The sequence below is a fragment of the Somniosus microcephalus genome, chromosome 5, assembly GCF_052327205.1.
Source record: "Somniosus microcephalus isolate GS21.2 chromosome 5, FLI_Smic_1.0, whole genome shotgun sequence".
NCBI lineage: Eukaryota > Metazoa > Chordata > Chondrichthyes > Squaliformes > Somniosidae > Somniosus > Somniosus microcephalus.
Window position 1 is genome coordinate 65,788,187 of NC_140991.1, and position 19,238 is coordinate 65,807,424.

Below are 19,238 nucleotides of genomic sequence, written 5' to 3' on the forward strand. Positions count from 1 at the left end.
TCAGTTACCAAATGATACCTCCACCACCTGCCACTCCCAGATGTTAGTATGATGTGATTCATACACTTGCGTTGTCTTGGACTAACTAGTGTTATAATTTTGTCTACTGGCATCAGATTTCCTTATTTGTTAAATTTATAAATTACTACCAGGTAAATTGTTATAATCACAATTTGATTTTTTTTGTTAGCATCATATTCTGCCCCTGCTGGAGCCCCTTCCCTGCCACCACCACCCCCTCCACTGCCAGTGGGCAGTTTCATAGGTGAGACTGGCTCCTGCTTGGAACTATTCACGCACTTGTCCTTTCATTCACAGCTGACTCATAATGGATGTGGAAAAATGGTGTTGATTTGCAGTGGGTTACAAATGCTAAAACCTTGGTGGAATGATTTTGGGTTATAAGGAACTGTTTGTTGTAGGCCGAAGTACTTTTAATCCATGTTAGTCTCTCTGAAGTAGGGCTACCACTGGCTCAGGGTTGATGAGCTGTCCAGGAACGTCTAAAATTATAAAACGTAAACCAATCAACAAAAGCCTGGTCTATCTTTTGTTTTATCTGCCAGTTTTATTTCCCTCTTTGACTTCTTGCTGAAGAATGGTTTCACAGGTAATGGTCTTCCTTTGGCATCTTGCCTGAGTGGCCATTATTCATGCATTCATTTGTGATTGTGGGAAACCTCAAACCTGAGCCTAATCTTGCCCTTATCCAATGTCCACATGTCAAATTTTATATTTTTTTCTCTTGGTTTCTTCTCGTCCTCACCTCCCCCTATCCACAGAAGAAGTCCGGGGGCACTGATGCAGCGTTCCCGACAGATCCCCTCGCTGTGATCAACTAGCTCGTACAGACTGGGAATTTAACCTGGAACCTTTCTGGTGTGCATAATTAAACCAACTAAGCTAGAGTGAGGAAAAAAGTCGCTCTCCTCCCCATCCCCACTTCTGCCTTTGTGTAGAGGCATTAATTAAGATTTTCTAATTTTATTTTTTGTTGGCAAAAAAAACCCTCCAATTTGTGTGAATCTCTAGTCTTCCCTGTTTTGGTTTTGGAACCTTTTGGCAAACTACTGGATGGTGGGAGGGAAAAGAGGGGACAAGGGTATTCTTTTTTGTCCAATCAGTTTCTGAAGAATTTCCTAGTTGTGACACTAACATGGATCAAAGCCCCTTGAGGCCTCTTATTATAAATGCATATATGCTTTTAAAGGATTTTCAATTTGATGTTGAAGCTATCACTCCTTCGTCTAACTTTGAATTAAAAACAAGTTTATATGCTCTTATAATGTATAAAGCTTTTACTAATCCTACTGGCTCGTTGCTATCACTTCATTACTGTTTGCTGTTGGTATTGGTGTACTAAGAATTTGATGTATTTTTTTGAGTCGCTGCATGCCTATAACACCATCTCGATTCAACAGGAAATAGGACCTCTCCTTTGTACTCTTGTGGAAAGTATGGTTAAAGAATGGCTAAAGTGGATATAATCTGAATGTCTTTTGATTTTCCTAAAAATGGTAAGATGAACAGGAGCTGTGACAGAATAGAAGAAGGAGCCTTTCCTGAGTGAAGAAGCTGCGTCAGTTGATTTTAATGAAACTTGCATGAATTTCAGATCTTGCACTAGTGCGATAAAACTTAAACTTCATTTTATCGCCTCACCTTTTTTCCCTACTATGGCTGGTTTGAGGATTCATGTTATCTTCCACTGATCAGATCTGTCTTTCAGAAATTATGGAATAATGCTTATTTCTTTTTTCCTCCCTGCTGTTACCTTTCTTAACACTTTCAGCTGGCCCTGGTTCGGCTCCTGGCTCCCAGTACAATACCATGACCAGGCAGATCTCTCGGCATAATTCCACCACCTCTACGGCATCTTCAGGGGGCTTCAGGCGAAATCCTTCGGTGACTTCTCAGTTTTCTGTGCAGCCTCATGTTAATGGTGGCCCTCTTTATGCTCAAAATTCAAGTAAGGCTTTACACTTAATACTGCTTCCTAACATGCAACAATGGTTGTATATTAAGCTAATTGGGACTTGAGGTCTCATTCAATGCATTTTTTGTCGTCCTTTATTGTCCTGTGGGTCTCGGTCAAATTCTGACATTGTAACATAGATTGTGTATTTATTTCTATATGAACTCTGCTGCTCTCCTCCTTTCTTCCTGAGCTGCCAGAAATAATTGGAATCCTCAGCAGATTGTTTAAAACCGGACCTGGTTTTTTTTAACTAGGGAGCAGTAACTTTCTTTTCTGAAGGAGGAGCAAATTGCTATTCAGAATATGTGGGAATACATTGTGGTTAAAGTGGATTTTTTTTTCCAAAGTTCAGTTAAAAAAAAATATATTCGGTGTCTCTTGTGTATGAAGCGAAATGGGGAATTAAAGCATACTATATCTGAGTAGCTATGATCAGCTATTGTTTTACACAATCACTAGTTGTAGTAAATTTATGTTTCAAACTGATTCCTTACCCCCCCCCCCCCCCCGCAACAATAAACTGACTTGTAAAATATTTTAGATGGGTTAGTCGATACTAGATTAGAAGTTTCATTTTTTCTGCAGGATAAATTCCAAAATATGTTTAATGTCTGATTTATGGGTTGTTTTGCGAGACATGCAGGATGCCTGGTAGTCATTGGAGAGCCAGGGGAAGAGATCCCAGCAGGGGAAACTGACAGCTGTTAAATGACGGCTAGGCTTTTTAAACATTTGGAGGCATGCACATTCTTCATTTGGCTGGATCAGTATAGGAGTACATTTCCAGTATTACTCGTAACAGATGGACTCGCAACTGCAATAACCTGAAAGGCATTCTTTGAATCATCACATTCATACTGCATATCCAAAATAATGCCAGGATCTGCAAAAAAATGGACGATTTGATTGGTTGTTTGGTGCTTTGGCTAATCTGATGGGTCTGACTTGGAGTCAGCAAACCAGCCTGTTTAGTTCAAACACCCATATGCCAAATCTGAACTAAGCCTATGAAATCTTGAAATGTGCAAAATCGTAACTGAGCAGTTTGACAGGGCATTTGTAATCGTGCAAAACTTTTTTTTCACGCCTGAATTATTTTTGCAGCCATCTAACTTGTTTTAAGCAATCTGTTAACCATTTGCTTAAAAAAAAATATGACCAGTTATAAGGTTGGGGGAAAAAAACTGTAATGGCTGGAAATTTTTTACAAATGCAAATTTGCACTTTACAGTTTAGCATTATGGGTAAAGACCAACCATTGAAGCTGTGGTCAAATGAGCTGGGATTTCTGGTTCGCCTCTGATCACTATTCAGGTAGTTGAAATGACAACAACAACTTGTATTTGTATAGTGCCTTTGACAAAACTTGACACTGAGCCACATAAGGATATATTAGGGCAGATGAGAGGTAGGTTTTAAGGGGCATCTTAAAGGAGGAAAGAGGTAGAGAGTTTAGGAGGAAATTCCAGAGCTTGGGGCCTCAGCAGCTGAAGGCACGGCCGCCAATTATGGAGTGATTAGGAATTAAACTACCTGCTGTCCAGGATATCTACCCCGAGAGGTGCCGGGGGAAGGCCCTGAGAATCATTAAAGACGCGAGCCACCCCAGCCACAACCTCTTTGCCCTGCTCCCGTCCGGTAAGAGATACTGAAGCATATGGTCTCGTACTAGCAGGTTTCGAAACAGCTTCTACCCCCAGGCCATAAGACTCATGAACGTATAATTTATTATTATTTATTACTGTTTTATTTATTACTGTATTTCTATTAGTATTTTATCATTGTTATGCCATATTTATTCCAATGTTGGGAGGACTTGTAAAAATCAACATTTCATTGTGCAGTACACGTCTGCTGCATATATGACAAATAAAATTGAATTGATTAAAATCGGGGATGTTCAAGAGGCCAGAATTGGAGGAGCGCAGATGTCTGAGGGTACAGAGATGGGGAGGGGCGAAGTCATGGAGGGATTTGAAAACAAGGATGAAAATTTTTAAATTGCTGTGGCTTAATTGGAAACTAATGTAGGCCAGTGAGCACAGGGGTGATGGGTGAATGGGACTTGGTGTGAGTTAGGACACAGGCAGCAGAGTCTTGGATGACCTAAGTTTATGGAGAGTGGAAGATGGGAGGCTGGCCAGGGGGGTGTTGAAATAGTCAAGTCTAGTGGTAACAAATGCATGGATGAGGGTTTCAGCAGCAGATGAGCTGAGGCGGGGCAGTCGGGTGATGTTATGGAGGTGGAAATAGGCGGTCTTAGTTATGCTGCGGATATGTGGTTGGAAGCTCCTCTCCGGGTCAGATATGACACCAGGATTGCGAACAGTGTGGTTCAGCCTCAGACAGTTGCCAGGGAGAGGGGTGGAGTTGGTTGCTAAGGAACGGAGTTTGTGGTGGGGACCAAGAGTTGGTTGCTAAGGAACGGAGTTTGTGGTGGGGACCGAAGACAATGGCCCAGAAATTTGGGTCGGAGGCTTCCTGCGGGTGCAAGCCTCCGACCTGCAGTTACCTAGTGCGCCGGCTGTTGTGCTGTGGGCCCGCGTGGGATTCCGCTCCTGGGCCTCCTCCAACTGCCGGCGCGCAGTGCTTGCGTATCCTGGGGCGCAGTTAGTTCGAAGCGTCCCCTGGGATCACGTGGGCCATGGAGAGCCAATGGTAGCAGGGAAATGCCCATTCATAAAATTGACAGGAAGAGATGTCAAAACTATAAATACTATAAGCCCCAAAACATAACACAAACTTCAAATTTTAAAAAAATCACTTTTAAAATAACTAAATTACATAAAATAACTATTAAACAATAATTTAAATTTTTGAAAAAATTAATTACATTTTCTAACGGGGCTAAAAATAAACTTACCTTTCTGTATTTAAAAATAATAAACCTGTGGAAAAAATGTTTTAATTTAAATTCACCACTTACCTGGCCTGCTTTTTAAAAGTGTAACTGCTGGAGACTTACCCTCCCGGAGAAACCTGGAAAAAAAAAGTAAGTTCCAGGCGCACGCGCTGCCTCTCCGGCGTACGTGCTCGACTTTGAACCCCTTCCTTTAAGGGAATGGAAGTTCTGGTTTCCTGCGCACGTGCAGTGCATGCACAAAACCAGCACTTTCGTTGGGCCTCCGGGTGAGTACCCAGCGCGTACTCACCCGTGGAGACCTGAATTTCTGGGCCATTGGCTTTGGTCTTCCCAATATTTAATTGGAGGGAATTTCTGCTCATCCAGTACTGGATGTCAGGCAAGCAAGCTGACAATTTAGATACAGTTGAAGTGTCGAGAGGTGGTGGTGAGGTAGAGCTGGGTGTCGTCTGTGTACATATGGAACCTGGGTCTGTAAAGACATTGAAAAATAATTGGTATGAAGACAACAATTGTTTTCGCCAATAGTTGTTCTGGGCCAAGTTGTGCTTTAGTTTCTTGCAGAAAACGGGATTTCAGTGGGGTCCACTGGATGATAATCAGGAGCAGGAGCCCTAGTTGTTCACCCCCCCATCCCCTCAGTATAGCCAGGTTGGTGGAAGCCAGTTAAATCCCCACATTCTACCCCGGTTGGGATCAACTGACTCCTCACCGAAATGTGGTCAAATCTGGGACTTTCTGTCCTATATGGATTACCTGCTAATTTATTTGCTAGGCTAGAAAGTAGTTTTTTTCCATAATTCTGACAGTAAATAGGTTTCATATTGTTCTTTTTTAGTTTTTAAACTAAAGCTGATTAAGGAGTCATTGGCCACATCCACTGCTGTTTAACCACAATGTAATAATTCACGTATGAAAAGAGTGGCTTGTAGATGGTAATTTCATAGTTCCTGAAGGTGTAAGAATTTAATGGAGCATTTTTCTAAATCCTGATTTATTTGTCCTCGTCCCACTTATTTTATGGTCCTAATGAAGTCTTGCTTACACAGTACCTTTTTAACTACTTGGTGAATCTGTAGTCTGCTCTAATTACATGAAGAACCAAACTACTCCCCAAAGGTTGGAGAAAGAACAGATTACCAGGCAATACAAGATACTACTGAGGTGATGTGCAGTAGCGTCTTTGCTGTGTGTTTCTGTGGTTGTTCCTTGGAACCAAAACACTATCTTGCTGTGATTATGGGGCAGTACTCTTATTCAAAGTGAAGTAAAATCTAGTAATGTGGAGTGACATTACTTCACCATGTAAAATGAACTGAAATGTTCTTCTTGGTTTGTGTGCAAGAGCAGCAGGTCTGTCTCCTTGGTATACATTTCTGCATACCATGCCAGTGTGCATAAGACACCACTTGTCCAGTCGTACAGCTATAACACTTGGAGATGTGTGCCTCATGACAGATTTTATATGTTCTGCTTTTCATGCTGTCCTCCATGTGCCCTCAAGAATTCACTGCAGTCACAGTCTAAGGTGTTAATTTGTCTTTTAACTTGGCATACAAGTTTTCTAAGCTTTCTAAACATCAAATACTCAGTTGCTCAATGCTTGCTTTTGGTTAATTAACTGAGGAACCCAGAAGTTCATGTACCATTTTGCAGTTACAGTGAAACCTGTATAAATGGACACCTGCAAAAAGAGAGACAATTATTGAGACCCAAATAACTTGTATGGTAAAATCTACAAGAGGCATTCTGAAACCACGGACACTTGCAAATTATGAACTATGGACAGCCTTCAATGCACCAAACCCTTTTACAAATTAAAACGGGGGCAAAAAACACTGGACATGCAGGTCATTGCAAGGTGGCAGCAGGTTTTGTGAAAGTAACATCTTGTGTGGAATGGGGAGCTCCTTACCCAGCATCCATAGCAGCAGAGAAACCATTCCATCTCTGGGATTGAATGCTTGCAAGGTGCTATCCCAGGGGTAGAGCCGTTTCTCTGCTGTTTTGATGCTGGGTAAAGAACTCTCCATTCGACAAAAGCTGTTTCTCTCTCAAAACCCCCTGCTGCATCGTGCTGACCTGCATGCACCGACCTCACCAGCCTCCCGTATCAAGGGAAACGCATGCGAACAGCGAGAGGGGCTGTCATTTCCTGCCCCGGTGTCGCGTCCATACGCTCTTTCGGCGTCTGCTGGCAGCTCCTCTCCCCCTGACACTGCCATTGTCTTCCCTCGGCTTCTGATGCTGGATCCGCTTCTTTGAGGAGCTTTGGGGAGTGAAGGTGGATAGTTGTCCTGGGTGTGTCTCTCTGCTGCTCTATAGTGATGGACAGGCCTGAGTGTCCCAGTTATCAGTCTGTCTTTCTGTAGACTCACTGCTCAACCAGAAAACTGCAGTTTCACTCTTATACACAAGGTGATCTGTTGTGTTTTCCTTCCCAAAGGCACTCAGACTTGCCTTTGGAAGCTTCAATATACTGGCACAACCTGTCATCACATTTCCTCTTTTTTTGTCTTGTGACTGCCCTAATGCTGGTAAGTGGAACTGAGACTCTCCGTTCATTACTGAAGTTACACTCTGCTCCAAGTGAGAGTGGTTTGAAATGAAGCGGGAATTTAGACTGCAGAACTGTTCAGTGGACGGAGCTGAACACTAGTGTGTGGGAGGGGGATTCTTAGCATTGTTGCAGCTGATTAGGTGCTGATCATAATCTCAGCTGGTTCTTTAAGGTTGTTGGGGAAAACAGTTTCAGTACATAAAATGAGCATTTTGAAAATAAGGATGCCTGCAAAAACAAAAGACAGCTGATTCCAGTCCCTAAAGTGTCTGTAATTTACAGGTTTCACTGTACTATTTAAAAGCAGGCTTTATACTTTGAATATCAGCATCTTGCAAAAGTACCTTTTTTAGATTTGTGATCCCTGTAAGTTTGTGACCTTAAAATGCCACGGGTAGCTGTTGGTGTCTGAGTGTTTTTAATCAGCATTAACTTAACAACTGAATAAAAAGGAATTCTTTTTAGGCTGCATTTTCCCAAATCTATTCAAATTAAAAACATCTAGATCAGAGTGCTGAAGTTGCCATAACAATCAAGTTTAACTGATCCTGTGCTCAAACTGCAGTTAAAGGAGCTATGATGTTTAAACTTATTCAGAATATTCACTTGTTGGGAAATACTTTTTTTTTAGCTTTAAATGTAGTGCAGTTGCCAAACATTTATTTTCCCCTCAATAATCCTCAACTCTTTATGAAGCCCAAGTCTATTAATACTCTAAAACCCCTCATTGGCCAGTATATAAAAAAAAAATAACAAAGATCAATCCTCTCCATCAGGTAATATGGTTCAGAAAAGCACAGACATTCCTTCTCTTTCCTCTGCTATGCTGCAGCTTTTGACATGGTCCTGTTCCTCCCATTTCATTGTTGAAATCATGACTCAACATGCAGTTCCTCTTCTAACTCAAAACTTCAGAACTTTTCCTCCTCCAATCTTTTTGTTTTACCTAATCTTCACTCTTGATCCTAGTCCGCATCCTTCACATTGGTTTTTCAAAAACACATTCACCGTGCAAGACCAAGCATAGTAGTGACCTTTTATTTTAATAATTTTGTAAAGTTTTTTTTTTCCTTTTGCATACTGACCCTCTCCATCCCATTGCATCTCAATTGTAATGCCTTCTATTTGCTGAGAGTCCAGACCAATACTGCTGGTGGACTTGTCCTGTGCAGGCCAAATTTTAAGCAACATTTTCTTTGTGCAGGGTTTCCTCTAGCATCTGGAAGTCCTGGGACGTACTTCCTTCCTTCCTCCCTCCCACCAACAGAAAGAAGTTCACTGAAACAAGAACTCAAAAGTCTGTTCTGGTTGTGTCCAGTGCTTTAGTTATAGGGCTGTTCTAATGGATTCTTGAAACAACTCTAGATTAATGGTCACAGTCTGAGCAGGATAGCTCCTTTTAACTGTTAGTGCTGTGAATTTGTACCCTTTAAATTGTTGGGACATTTGTCTTTGTCCTGGGGAAATGGAGCTTTTTCCTTTTTTGTACTTTATACTTCATCTAAAAATTTGTGGTGGGTTAACTTGCTTTCATTAAAATGTTATTGCAGTGGAATCTTATCTACTCTACTAAAGGCAAATGTTTGGCTATTAGTGTTGATTTGGGTGTAGAAACCAAGTTGCTGTATATTTCCGATACAGCATTTATAATGCTCTGTGATACTAACTAAAACCCCATCTACTATGTAAAAGCTTTTTATTTCTATACTTGGAGAAATGAGGTTGCACTGCATCATGAGCAATTGTATGTTCTCCTTATGCCTCAGCCCATGTGATTGACAGCTGCTTGTGTTTGCCTTTTCCTTTTACCCCTCACCGTGTTGTTCCAACGTGGCCTATGTTCTTGCCAGCATCCTTAGCTCCACCCCCTCCCCCTATGCCTCAACTGACTCCACAGATACCTCTCACAGGCTTCGTGGCCAGGGTGCAAGAAAACAGTAAGTTCCAATGGCTGAGTAGATGCATCCTTTTCTTTTCCCACTTAAGGACAGAGAAGTCTGCATGATTGACCTTCTCACATACTTCAGTTCAGGAGATTTCTCTAATGTTGCTGTCCTCTTACAGTGCATCACCAGCTCTGTGCTTGTCTGTGTTGCTGAATGTGCAGTTGCAGGCACTGACTTTCATCACTTACTGACGTGCAATATTCAGATCCTATTAACATTTTGGCATATTCGTTTTCAAGTCAGGTGTATTTTGGTTCACTGGGTATCTCTGAGCAAACATATTAACATTAAAATAATTATTTGCCAATATTTTTAAAAATCCTCTAATCTTAATTGGATTTTTCAAAATATAATTGAAGCTAGATAAACTTGTTCTGTGCATAATATTCAAATCACCTATTTGCATGCATTATATACTGTGGAAGCCCAATTGAAAATGATCTTAATCCAAGTGTAGTAATATTTGACAAGTTAAGTATGTAATAATTATTTATAAAACTTGGTTGGTTCAGGCAAACTATTTTCAGTGACTGTATGCAATTCTAATTTGCAGTTTTTTTGCTGTGGAAAGCTGATTTAATTAACTGGAGCCTGGCTTTCAGGTGGACTGTTCTGCATATTGCATGTCTAATGAAGACATTTAGTGAAAGCCTGTTACATTTGTCATTCTGTGCATGTTTTAGAAGTGTGAATTAATATAACTCCTGTTCATCTTGCTGTATAGTTTTTGCATTTGTGCAAAGAATGTTTTCTTTAAGGTTTTATCTGCATAAAGTTGTGCTGAGTGTTGCTAGTCACCTCAGTATTAAAACATAGGAATGCAAAGTTGCCACCTGCTGGACAGTGTTGATTACACAGTGATTCTTGAACTTCATCCAAATGGTAAGCCATGTGTTTACTTATAGTAACATATACTGAATTCTACGAGAACATGTTGGGAACAATTTTTTTTGAACACTGCTACATTTGGATGAAATTTGTCTGAAGATGCCTAATCTGACATGGTAAAGATAAGTGCAGTGTCAGATTTTCTTTATTTCTGACACTTCCAGCAAAATTGCCAGCTTTCTTGCAAAAGTAAAGATTTTAGGAATTTCTCCAGGAAGTTTTGGGACTTCTGTACTCCAAATTTTAAATGATTTAACTTATAATTGTATACAGATTCTTAGATGCATTTCCTTAGCGACTAAGAAATGAAGTGGATTTTTAATTTAATTTTTTAATTTGTTAACGTACCATTGCAGAATTACATTTTTCTTGCTTTGAATTATCTAAATTGAGCTCTCGTGTACAGATGTAGATGAATCATAATGTGGTCCGCATAAAAAATTAGTAGTTAATTTGTATTTTACTGTTGTGGTGAATTAATGGTTATAATCCTGACTTTCAGAAGAGGATTTAAATTTCATTGTGCGCAGTCTTACTTTAGTCCCTACAGGATAATTTACAATTTAAGCGATCTTTGAACAAGATTTTTGGTCTTCCTAAATACTGTTGCAATAAGATGCAACAAATTATTAACTCCCGATTTGGGAAGTTTTTAGTTTTGTAATTTAACGGAGACAGCTTGAAATAAAAGGATCTTTGTGCAGAACTTTATCATAGAGATTATGACTAACTTGACTCAGCATGGTCCGAAACCCCTCGATATATTCTGCCTATCTGTCTGCATGGTTTCTTTTAAAAAGCCTGCAATACAAAATGCATGTGAAATTAATTTTTTGTTGTATTGGTGAATAATTATTGCGTGAAACTTAAATTTGTTGTGCCCTTGTTGAATGAATCTTGATTACTCCAATAAATTTGCAAACTGTTACAGTTGCTGATAGCCCAACTCCTCCACCACCTCCGCCACCAGATGATTTGCCTATGTTTGATGAATCCCCGCCTCCACCTCCCCCACCCCCTGTGGACTATGAGGATGAAGAGGCAGCAGTCGTGCAATACAATGACCCATATGCTGATTCAGACCCTCATTGGGCACCAAAGATTTATCTTGAAAAAGGTAAGAGGTTGACATTTTCTGAGCGAGTGGGAAGAAAAAAATCCAAGTGCGATATTTGATTAACCTAAAAATTTAGACTGAAGTTGGGAGAAAGTACATTTTTAATTCAAGGTTGCCATGATGAGGCAAAGAATGCTGAAAATGTTTTATAATTATTTGTAGCAGAGCAAATCACGATCCAGGGTTCATTTGCAACCCATCTTCCCTTTACATGGATAAGCTGCTCCATATTCCTGTGGGCTTCATCATCTGACAGAATTTTCAGGGGCAACCGGATAGCTCAAGATTATGAAATGTCATAGTGTGAATAGCGATAGATTGTTTCCACTGATTTATGAGATGGTATTGAGGGCACAAATTTAAGATAATAAAAGAATTAAAAGATACTGGGGGGGTTTAAGAAAAAAATGTCGAGGGTGATTAGAATATGGGATTCTCTGCCACAAACCATTTCTATAAGGGTGAGGTTAGACTAGGTGGCTTGTGGAGAAAAAAAATAGCCTGTTTATGTACTGTCATTCAGTACATCTTTGGCACTTTTGGCTAAGATGTACTGCAGCAACTCGCCAAGGCTTCTTCGCCAGCACCTCCCAAACCTGCAACCTCTTCCACCTAGAAAGACAAGAGCAGCAGATGCTGGGAACACCACCATCTCCAAGTCACACATCATCCTGACTTAGAAGTATATCGCCGATCCTTCATCGTCGCTGGGTCTAAATCCTGGAACTCCCTACACTGTGGGAGTACCTTCACCACACGGACTGCAGCGGTTCAAGAAGGCGGCTCACCACCACCAAGGGCAATTAGGGATGGGCAATAAATGCTGGCCTAGCCAACGACGCCCACATCCCATAAACGAATTTAAAAAAAAAACTAGGCAATAACCTCAAAAGGATGGCGGTCACATTAAAAAGCTGGACCAGCAGTAGCATCATGGAATGGATCCGGCCTGAGAATTGTATCAGACTCACTGGGTCTGCTGTGGGCTGTATAAATGAGTATCCTTGATCTAAAGGATTCGCCAGCAACCCTGGCTTAAAACTATGAATAAATCTGCTTTCAAACTACTCAATTACTGAAGGGCCAGAGTTATCGGTGACTCTGGGAGATGATTTGTCAAGCAGAAGAGTGAAACTTTACTGTTGGTATTTTGTGTAGACTTTTTGGATTGATTATTGAGGTCTGGCTTAAGTCACTAACTCTTCTACTGATCCAAATAAAGAGAATATGGTGGACGTTGTACGTATGTTCAGAAGATATTTGATAAGGTGCCACTTGAGATGTTTGAAAATTAAGGAAATTTGTTATTGAAGGATAGCGGCATGGGGACAGAAAGCTAAAGGTAGATTTTTTTTTTTTCCCGGAGTGGTGGAATGTCGCAGAAACCTTTGGTACTTCATGTTTCTATTTATTTAAATGATTTGAAGATTGATACTTAAGTTTTGTTCTCAAATTAAGGGTTATGGCATAATGCAAAGAGTGCACTATTGGTTAGCAGAGTGGGCAGATAGGTAGAATGTACCATTTAATGCAGAGAAATGTGAAATACATTTAGTAGAAAAAATCTGAAAGTATATCCTAAATGGTTGAACAGAAATGTAGGGGTGCAGATAAATATTTAAAGATGGGAGTTCAGGTAGAAAAACCATAAAGGCTAATGGGATTGTTTTCATGGAGGCATTGAATATAAAAGCAAGGAAGTGATACTCAATTTCTACATTGGTATTGGTAGGGCTACAGTGGAGTATTGTATGCAATTCTGGGACATCCTATTTTGAAAGGACGTGAGAGCTATTAAAAGGGTACAGTAAAGATTCATAATTATGCCATAAATGAGGTTGTATTTATGAAGAAAGGCTTAAAAAATTTGGGCTTTTTAAAAAGAACTGAACAAATCAAAGGATCTAATAGCTTTCAAAATTTAGGAAAGGTTTTCAGAAGTAAATAGTGAAAAACTTTTTGCTGGTTAGCAAATCAATAACTGGCTCCAGGAGAACAAAGTGGTTAGATGGAAGTTTTTCACAAAAGGCCATTAGGACATGGAATGCTTTACCACAAATAAGTGAGGCAGAGATGATCATTAAAATGGAACTGGGTGGGTCTTTGAAAAGAAAGCAATAAAAAGATCCAGGGAAAATGTAAGGAAATAGAATTAGGGTACATGGCTCCAGTTGATGAAATGGCACTGGGATACACATGATAGCTGACGTGTGTTGTAATTTTTATGATTCTATAAACTTACAGAACACTGGTAGCATCTTTTTGATGTAGATGATGGACTCTGTAATTCTCATGGTTTGTTTGTTTGTTCTGTGTGGTTTTGGACTGTATTCAGATCAGAGATAACAGACTGGCTTTCTCTGCAGCCTGAGGGGAAAAAAAGGCTGAGTGGATATCAGTTTTGAAGAGTACTTAAGTTTCTTTATTTCCCCGCCCCCCCCCCCCCCGTGTATATTTTGAAACATTTAATTGAGGTTTTCTTGTTTGTTTACATTTTTCTTTTTTTTGTTTGGAGTTTTATGCTTTAATTGTCCCCAGTCTTATTAGTTGTTTGTTTCTCTCTTCTGTCCTCTCCTAAAATGGCAATTTGGTAAATCTGCACTGATGGCAGCAGCTGTCTTGATACCTAAGCCAAGCAACAATTGTTACTGTCCAAGGCTGGATTGTGGGCGTTGGTAGGCAATTGAACAACGTATTTGCTCGATACTTCTGCATCTAGTACAAGGATTCTGATTTATATGGTGTATCTTCTCTGCTTACAACTAAAATAAGCTGTTAAGAGACCATCACTAAAGTAGTTACAAATCTAGTTTTGTAAAATTGCTTGGGCTGATTCATATTTAAAGATTTTGTACTGTAATGACCACAGCTTTTAAATCTATTACAGGCATAGCAGTTTTAATAGACAAATTGATACTGGGTTTTAAGATTATTGATGGTTTTGTAAATATATATATATATTGTACAAAATGTTCTCACTATTGCTGTGGCTTTCTTTTCTAACAGTTGTGGCAATATATGACTACTCAAAGGATAAAGAAGATGAGTTGTCCTTCCTGGAGGGTTCAATCATTTATGTGATAAAGAAGAATGATGATGGCTGGTATGAAGGGGTCATCAATGGAATTACTGGTTTGTTTCCTGGAAATTATGTGGAGCCCATCATGCACTATGCAGATTGAAGCAAACCAGCTGCATCTTCAAGCTTTCATTAATCATTGACCAGCCTAAGCATTTTGGGGTGTGGGTTAATTGGGGGAGGATTTATTAAAGTCTTTCAAGGGTGCCATTACTTTTGAGCTCAGCATGGAAACTGACACGATTAGACTGAAAATACAACAAACCAGTTCAGACTGGCACAATAAAGGTGAAAGTGCAAGTGCTGGTCAAATTTTAAGACTTATGGTCATTCCTAAATTACAACTAGTGCTTGTTGATAGCATGCATAAAAGTAAACACATTTATGTATTGTAGCCGATCCATTTTTTAACCTATGCTTCCAATATGTTGTAATTTTCAGTTAATCTGTGAGCACTCACTAAATTGTAATCTCATGAACTGTCACATGAGTCTATAAAGAACATTTATGTGAATGAGGCTTGGGTGTCTTCTAATCAAAGTACATGTTGGTAATTTGTACTTAACAGGTTAAACATTTTATATGGATAAAATTTACATAATGGAAAAAAAATCATCTGTAGTCACAAAGTGAACCAAAGTGTAGTCTAGTATGTTGTCAGTTCATTTGTACAGTGGATATTGTCTGGATCATTGGCTTTATTGAATAGTTTACTAACTTTTAGAATATTAATCCAGTTAAGACCTTATGAATTATTAGCTCTGTTCTAAACTAGATACAGGCAATTCTACTGTACAAAGTCAGTTTCTAGAACACCAGGTTTTGCTTTCAGACACACCTTGTGGCTCAGGCCTGATCGGTTATGCTTTCCTATTTGCTTTGAAAGACAAAAGTATCATTTGTTTCAAGGGGTTATTACTAAATTCCTTACAGTAAATGTATTTGAAACTGCATTTTTTGGCCTGAAAGGTCCCAACTCCATAAAATCAGTGTTCAACTGTGTTTTTCCTGTGTTCAGTTTAATTGTTCTTTGCAATTCATGCTTCAAGTGGTGAAGCTAATAAGAAACCAAGGATCTATATCATTCATAATTATATATTGTAAACTAATTTGATATTAAAATGGAGCAGAAATGGGCATATCTTGTCCTGGTACTAAAGGGGATAAGGAAGGCAATAATGCAGTGCCCTGTTTGGAGGCATTCTAAAATTTCTTGCACCACATTTTTCTAATCTTGTTCTAGAAGCAGTGCTCTAGTGATTTAACAAAATTATGTACAAAAAATGACAAGTTAAATTTATTTGCTTTGAGATGTCCACTTTAAAGGGGCACATTGTGGGGGCCATACATTATGTAATACTGAGGCTTTCTTATTAACTTCTGCCTTATGATTGTAAGAAGCTTTAACATTGTGACTTCATTTTCTTCAACCTTTACAATTGAAAATGCATTCTTTTAATTTGTATATAACCTGTTAAAATTGTATGTACAGTCTTTTATAATAAATCATTCTCAGTATATAAAAAAAGTTACTTCACATGGACACCTAATATTCAGATTTTTTTATAAATTGAGTTTGTGTCAAGTAAGGCCATGGTTGGGTCAATAACGTTGGAGACAGCCCATCAGCATTATCTTAAGAGGCTTTATGTACATGGTTCGTCCAAAATGTAAACAAAATTCCCACTGATTTGGCTTTCAACTTGGAATTCTTGATACTGATTGAAAGTAGCTTTTGTTTGCAGTCTCAATAGTTGCCTGAAGAGAAGTTTACTCTCACTTGTTCCGAGTTAATACAATTTCTGTAAGTCGAATCAAGGCATCTCTTTCTGGTGAAGGATGCAGCATAGAGATCTGTCGAATGGCTTCTTGACAGTATTGATGTGCGAGGTAGCATGTTTGCTGAACACCATCACTCTGAATGAAAACATAGGAACCTGTGAGTCGGTCAACTTTGTAAATTTAACACTTGCTAAATGTATGAATCTGAATTTTTTTTTACATCTAGTAATTACATGAACTGAAGTGGAACATAGAAGATTAACCAACCTTCCAATACCTGTACTGTCAGTGAAATTAATTTTCCCATTGAATAATTCTACTAGTTTAAAGGGATCTATTCAAGTTGATGAGAACTAGCCCTAAATTTCTATACCACCCCCATTTACTTAGAGGCTGAGTGTCAAATCCCACCCTGGCAAGTTGTGAAATAAAATTTAATAAATTGGGTAGGTAATGAGCCAGACATAATATTGGCATAAGACCAAGGTAATCAGTTCAGTCAACTCTAACCTGCAAAGCCTTCTACCCAATGTCTGGTGCTCATTAGGAAAGCTATCCCATAGAGTTGTCTTGTATTCATCTATTAGCTAACATTCCACACTAGAGCATCCCTGGTAGTCACTGTTCCACTAGTGAGATAGACCAACCAAAAGGGGGGTAGCGGGGAAGCTGGATAAAGTGAGAAACATTGGTAAATGGCAGTGGCCCCGGCAATCCTCAACATAGCCTTCAGCCATGGTTCAGGAAACCTGCTGGTCATCTATCATCCTATCCCCCTCATGATAAAATTGGTACTCCTCCATGTTGAACATCACTTGGCACAAGTTCTGAGGGAAATGTACACTGGGGTGGGGGACATCACTGTCCCCCCCCAGCCCAGAAGGACATGACCTGACTGGTCCAGTTTGCCAGCCTTGAGGGGACCAACACAAGTAACCTACTTTATTTTGCTCTTGTCCCCTCCAACCAACCTGTCCACAACATTGGTGGAAGTGACAATTGCACAGTCCTTGAAGAGTTGCATCTCCACTAAGGATGCGCTTGATTGTGAAGTACTGTAGGCTAGCAGCTGTAACTACATGGCCCAGGACATCCATCACCAAGCCACACCACCAACCCTGGTTCAATGGGAAGTGTAAAACTGTCTGCCACCAGCACCACCAGGCCTACTGTAATGAGGTAAAACTACTACACAGGGCTACCTCTCTGCTCAACACCAAAAGCAGCAGGTAATCGGTCACTGGCATATACCTGACAATGTGGAAGATTGCCTAGGTATGTCCTATCCATAAGAAACAGGACCTCTTGACCTGATCAAATACTACCTTCCAACCTCCCCTCAATCATAAGTGGTGGAAGGGAAGTCATCAAGTGACATCTACTCAATAACCTCATTGATACTAAGTTTGGTTTCTGCCAGAACCACTCATCGCTTGCCTGGATAGGTGCAGTGGCAACATTCAAAGCTGAGTACTATCCAGAACAGAGCAGTTTGCATGATTGATGCCCCTGCCACTGGTCTCTTTATCCACCCGTTCCATCACTGATGCAGTGTGGCTACAGTATGTATAAATTACAGGGTAATCTATTAAGGACAGCGACTGAGCACTTTTACAAATATGAACTGATCAGACAACCAGCATGGATTTGTAAAGGGCAAGTCATGTCTAATGAACCCAGTTGAATTTTGACGAGGTAAATAATGTCTTTGATAAGGGAGTGTCTATGGATGTTATTTATATGGTCTTCCAGAAGGCATTTGATAAGGGTCCACAAGAGACTGTTGGATAAAATTAGCACATGGAATTGGAGGCAACCTATTAGGGAATTGGTTAGGAAGTGGGAGACAAGAGCAGGGATAATGCGTATGTACTCAACTTGTCAGGATGTGACTAGTGGTGTTCCCCCAGGGATCTGTACTGGGACCTCTGCTTTTCACTGTAGCAGTACAGTATATCCAAGTTAGATGGCACAGTAATGTAGATGGAAGCAAAGTTACAAAGGGACATCGATAGATTAAGTGAGTGGGTAAAACTGGCAGAGTTCAATGTGGGGAAGTGAGGCCATCCACTTTGGAGCTAAAAGATAAATCAGTATTTTCTAAATGGTGAAAAGCTAGGAACTGTGGAGGAACAGAGATTTAGGGATCCAAGTACAGAAATCACATGTACAAAAACATTTAAGAGGCTAATGGAATGTTGGCCTTTATCTCAAGGGTTTTGGCATACAAAGGGGGAGAAGTTATGTTAATTGTACAAAGCTCTAGTTATACCCCATTTAGAGTACTGTTCAATTCCGGGAACTGCACCTCGAAGGATACATTGGCCTTGGAACATAACACAAAAAATAGGAGCAGGAATAGGCCACTTAGCACCTCGAGCCTGCTCCGCCATTCAATAAGATCATGGCTGATCTTGGGCTCAAAGCCACTTCCCTGCCTGCTCCCATAACCCGTCACTCCCTTATCTTGCAAAAATCTGTCTGTCTCCACCTTAAATGTATTTAATGACCCAGCCACCAAAGCTCTCTGCAGCAGAGAATTCCACAGATTTGTGACCCTCAGAAGAAATTCCTCATCAGTTCTAAAAGGGCGACCTTTTATTCTGAAACTATGCCCCCGAGTTCTAGATTTCTCCACGAGGGGAAATATCCTCTCTGCATCTACCTTGTCAAGTCCCCTCAGTATCTTCTATGTTTCAATAAGATGGGATGCAGCACCTATTCAGAGATACTGGAGCTAAACAGGTTAAATTGAGGCTAGGTGGCATAGACTAGGCTTGTATTCCCTTGAGTATAGAAAACTAAGGGGTGATCTAATTGGTGTTTATGATTAAAGGAGTTGATAGGGTAGATAAACTATTGAGGTATTCCAGAACAAGGGGGTGTAACCTTAAAATTACAGCTAGGCTGTTCAGGGGTGATATCTGGAAGCAGCACACAAGGTAGTGGAAATCTAGAAAGCTCCCAAAAAGCCGAGGCTAGGCCAATTGAAAATTTCAGAGATTGATAAAGGTTACAGAACCAA

At 40.0% G+C, this 19,238-nt stretch overlaps 2 protein-coding genes across 19 annotated transcripts in view; one reads left to right on the forward strand and one right to left on the reverse strand.

The window, feature by feature from the left end:
• Positions 1–15,974, forward strand: part of abi1a (abl-interactor 1a) — a 113,728-nt gene extending 97,754 nt beyond the window's left edge. For 4 of the 15 annotated variants that reach the window (XM_085987723.1, XM_085987726.1, XM_085987716.1 and 1 more), the window contains 5 exons: positions 191–265; positions 1,793–1,969; positions 9,252–9,338; positions 11,167–11,352; positions 14,359–15,974. In XM_085987723.1, coding sequence (XP_085843849.1) covers positions 191–265; positions 1,793–1,969; positions 9,252–9,338; positions 11,167–11,352; positions 14,359–14,534 — 701 coding nt within the window. In that variant the 3' untranslated portion in view covers positions 14,535–15,974. The remainder of the gene's footprint in view (positions 1–190; positions 266–1,792; positions 1,970–9,251; positions 9,339–11,166; positions 11,353–14,358) is intronic. The other 11 variants (XM_085987729.1, XM_085987731.1, XM_085987730.1 and 8 more) reach the window with 7 other exon arrangements.
• Positions 15,975–16,056: 82 nt separating this feature from the next.
• pdss1 (prenyl (decaprenyl) diphosphate synthase, subunit 1) overlaps positions 16,057–19,238 on the reverse strand; it is a 32,573-nt gene continuing 29,391 nt past the window's right edge. For 3 of the 4 annotated variants that reach the window (XM_085987732.1, XM_085987734.1, XM_085987733.1), the window contains one exon: positions 16,057–16,348. In XM_085987732.1, coding sequence (XP_085843858.1) covers positions 16,246–16,348 — 103 coding nt within the window. In that variant the 3' untranslated portion in view covers positions 16,057–16,245. The remainder of the gene's footprint in view (positions 16,349–19,238) is intronic. The other variant, XR_015078366.1, reaches the window with a different exon arrangement.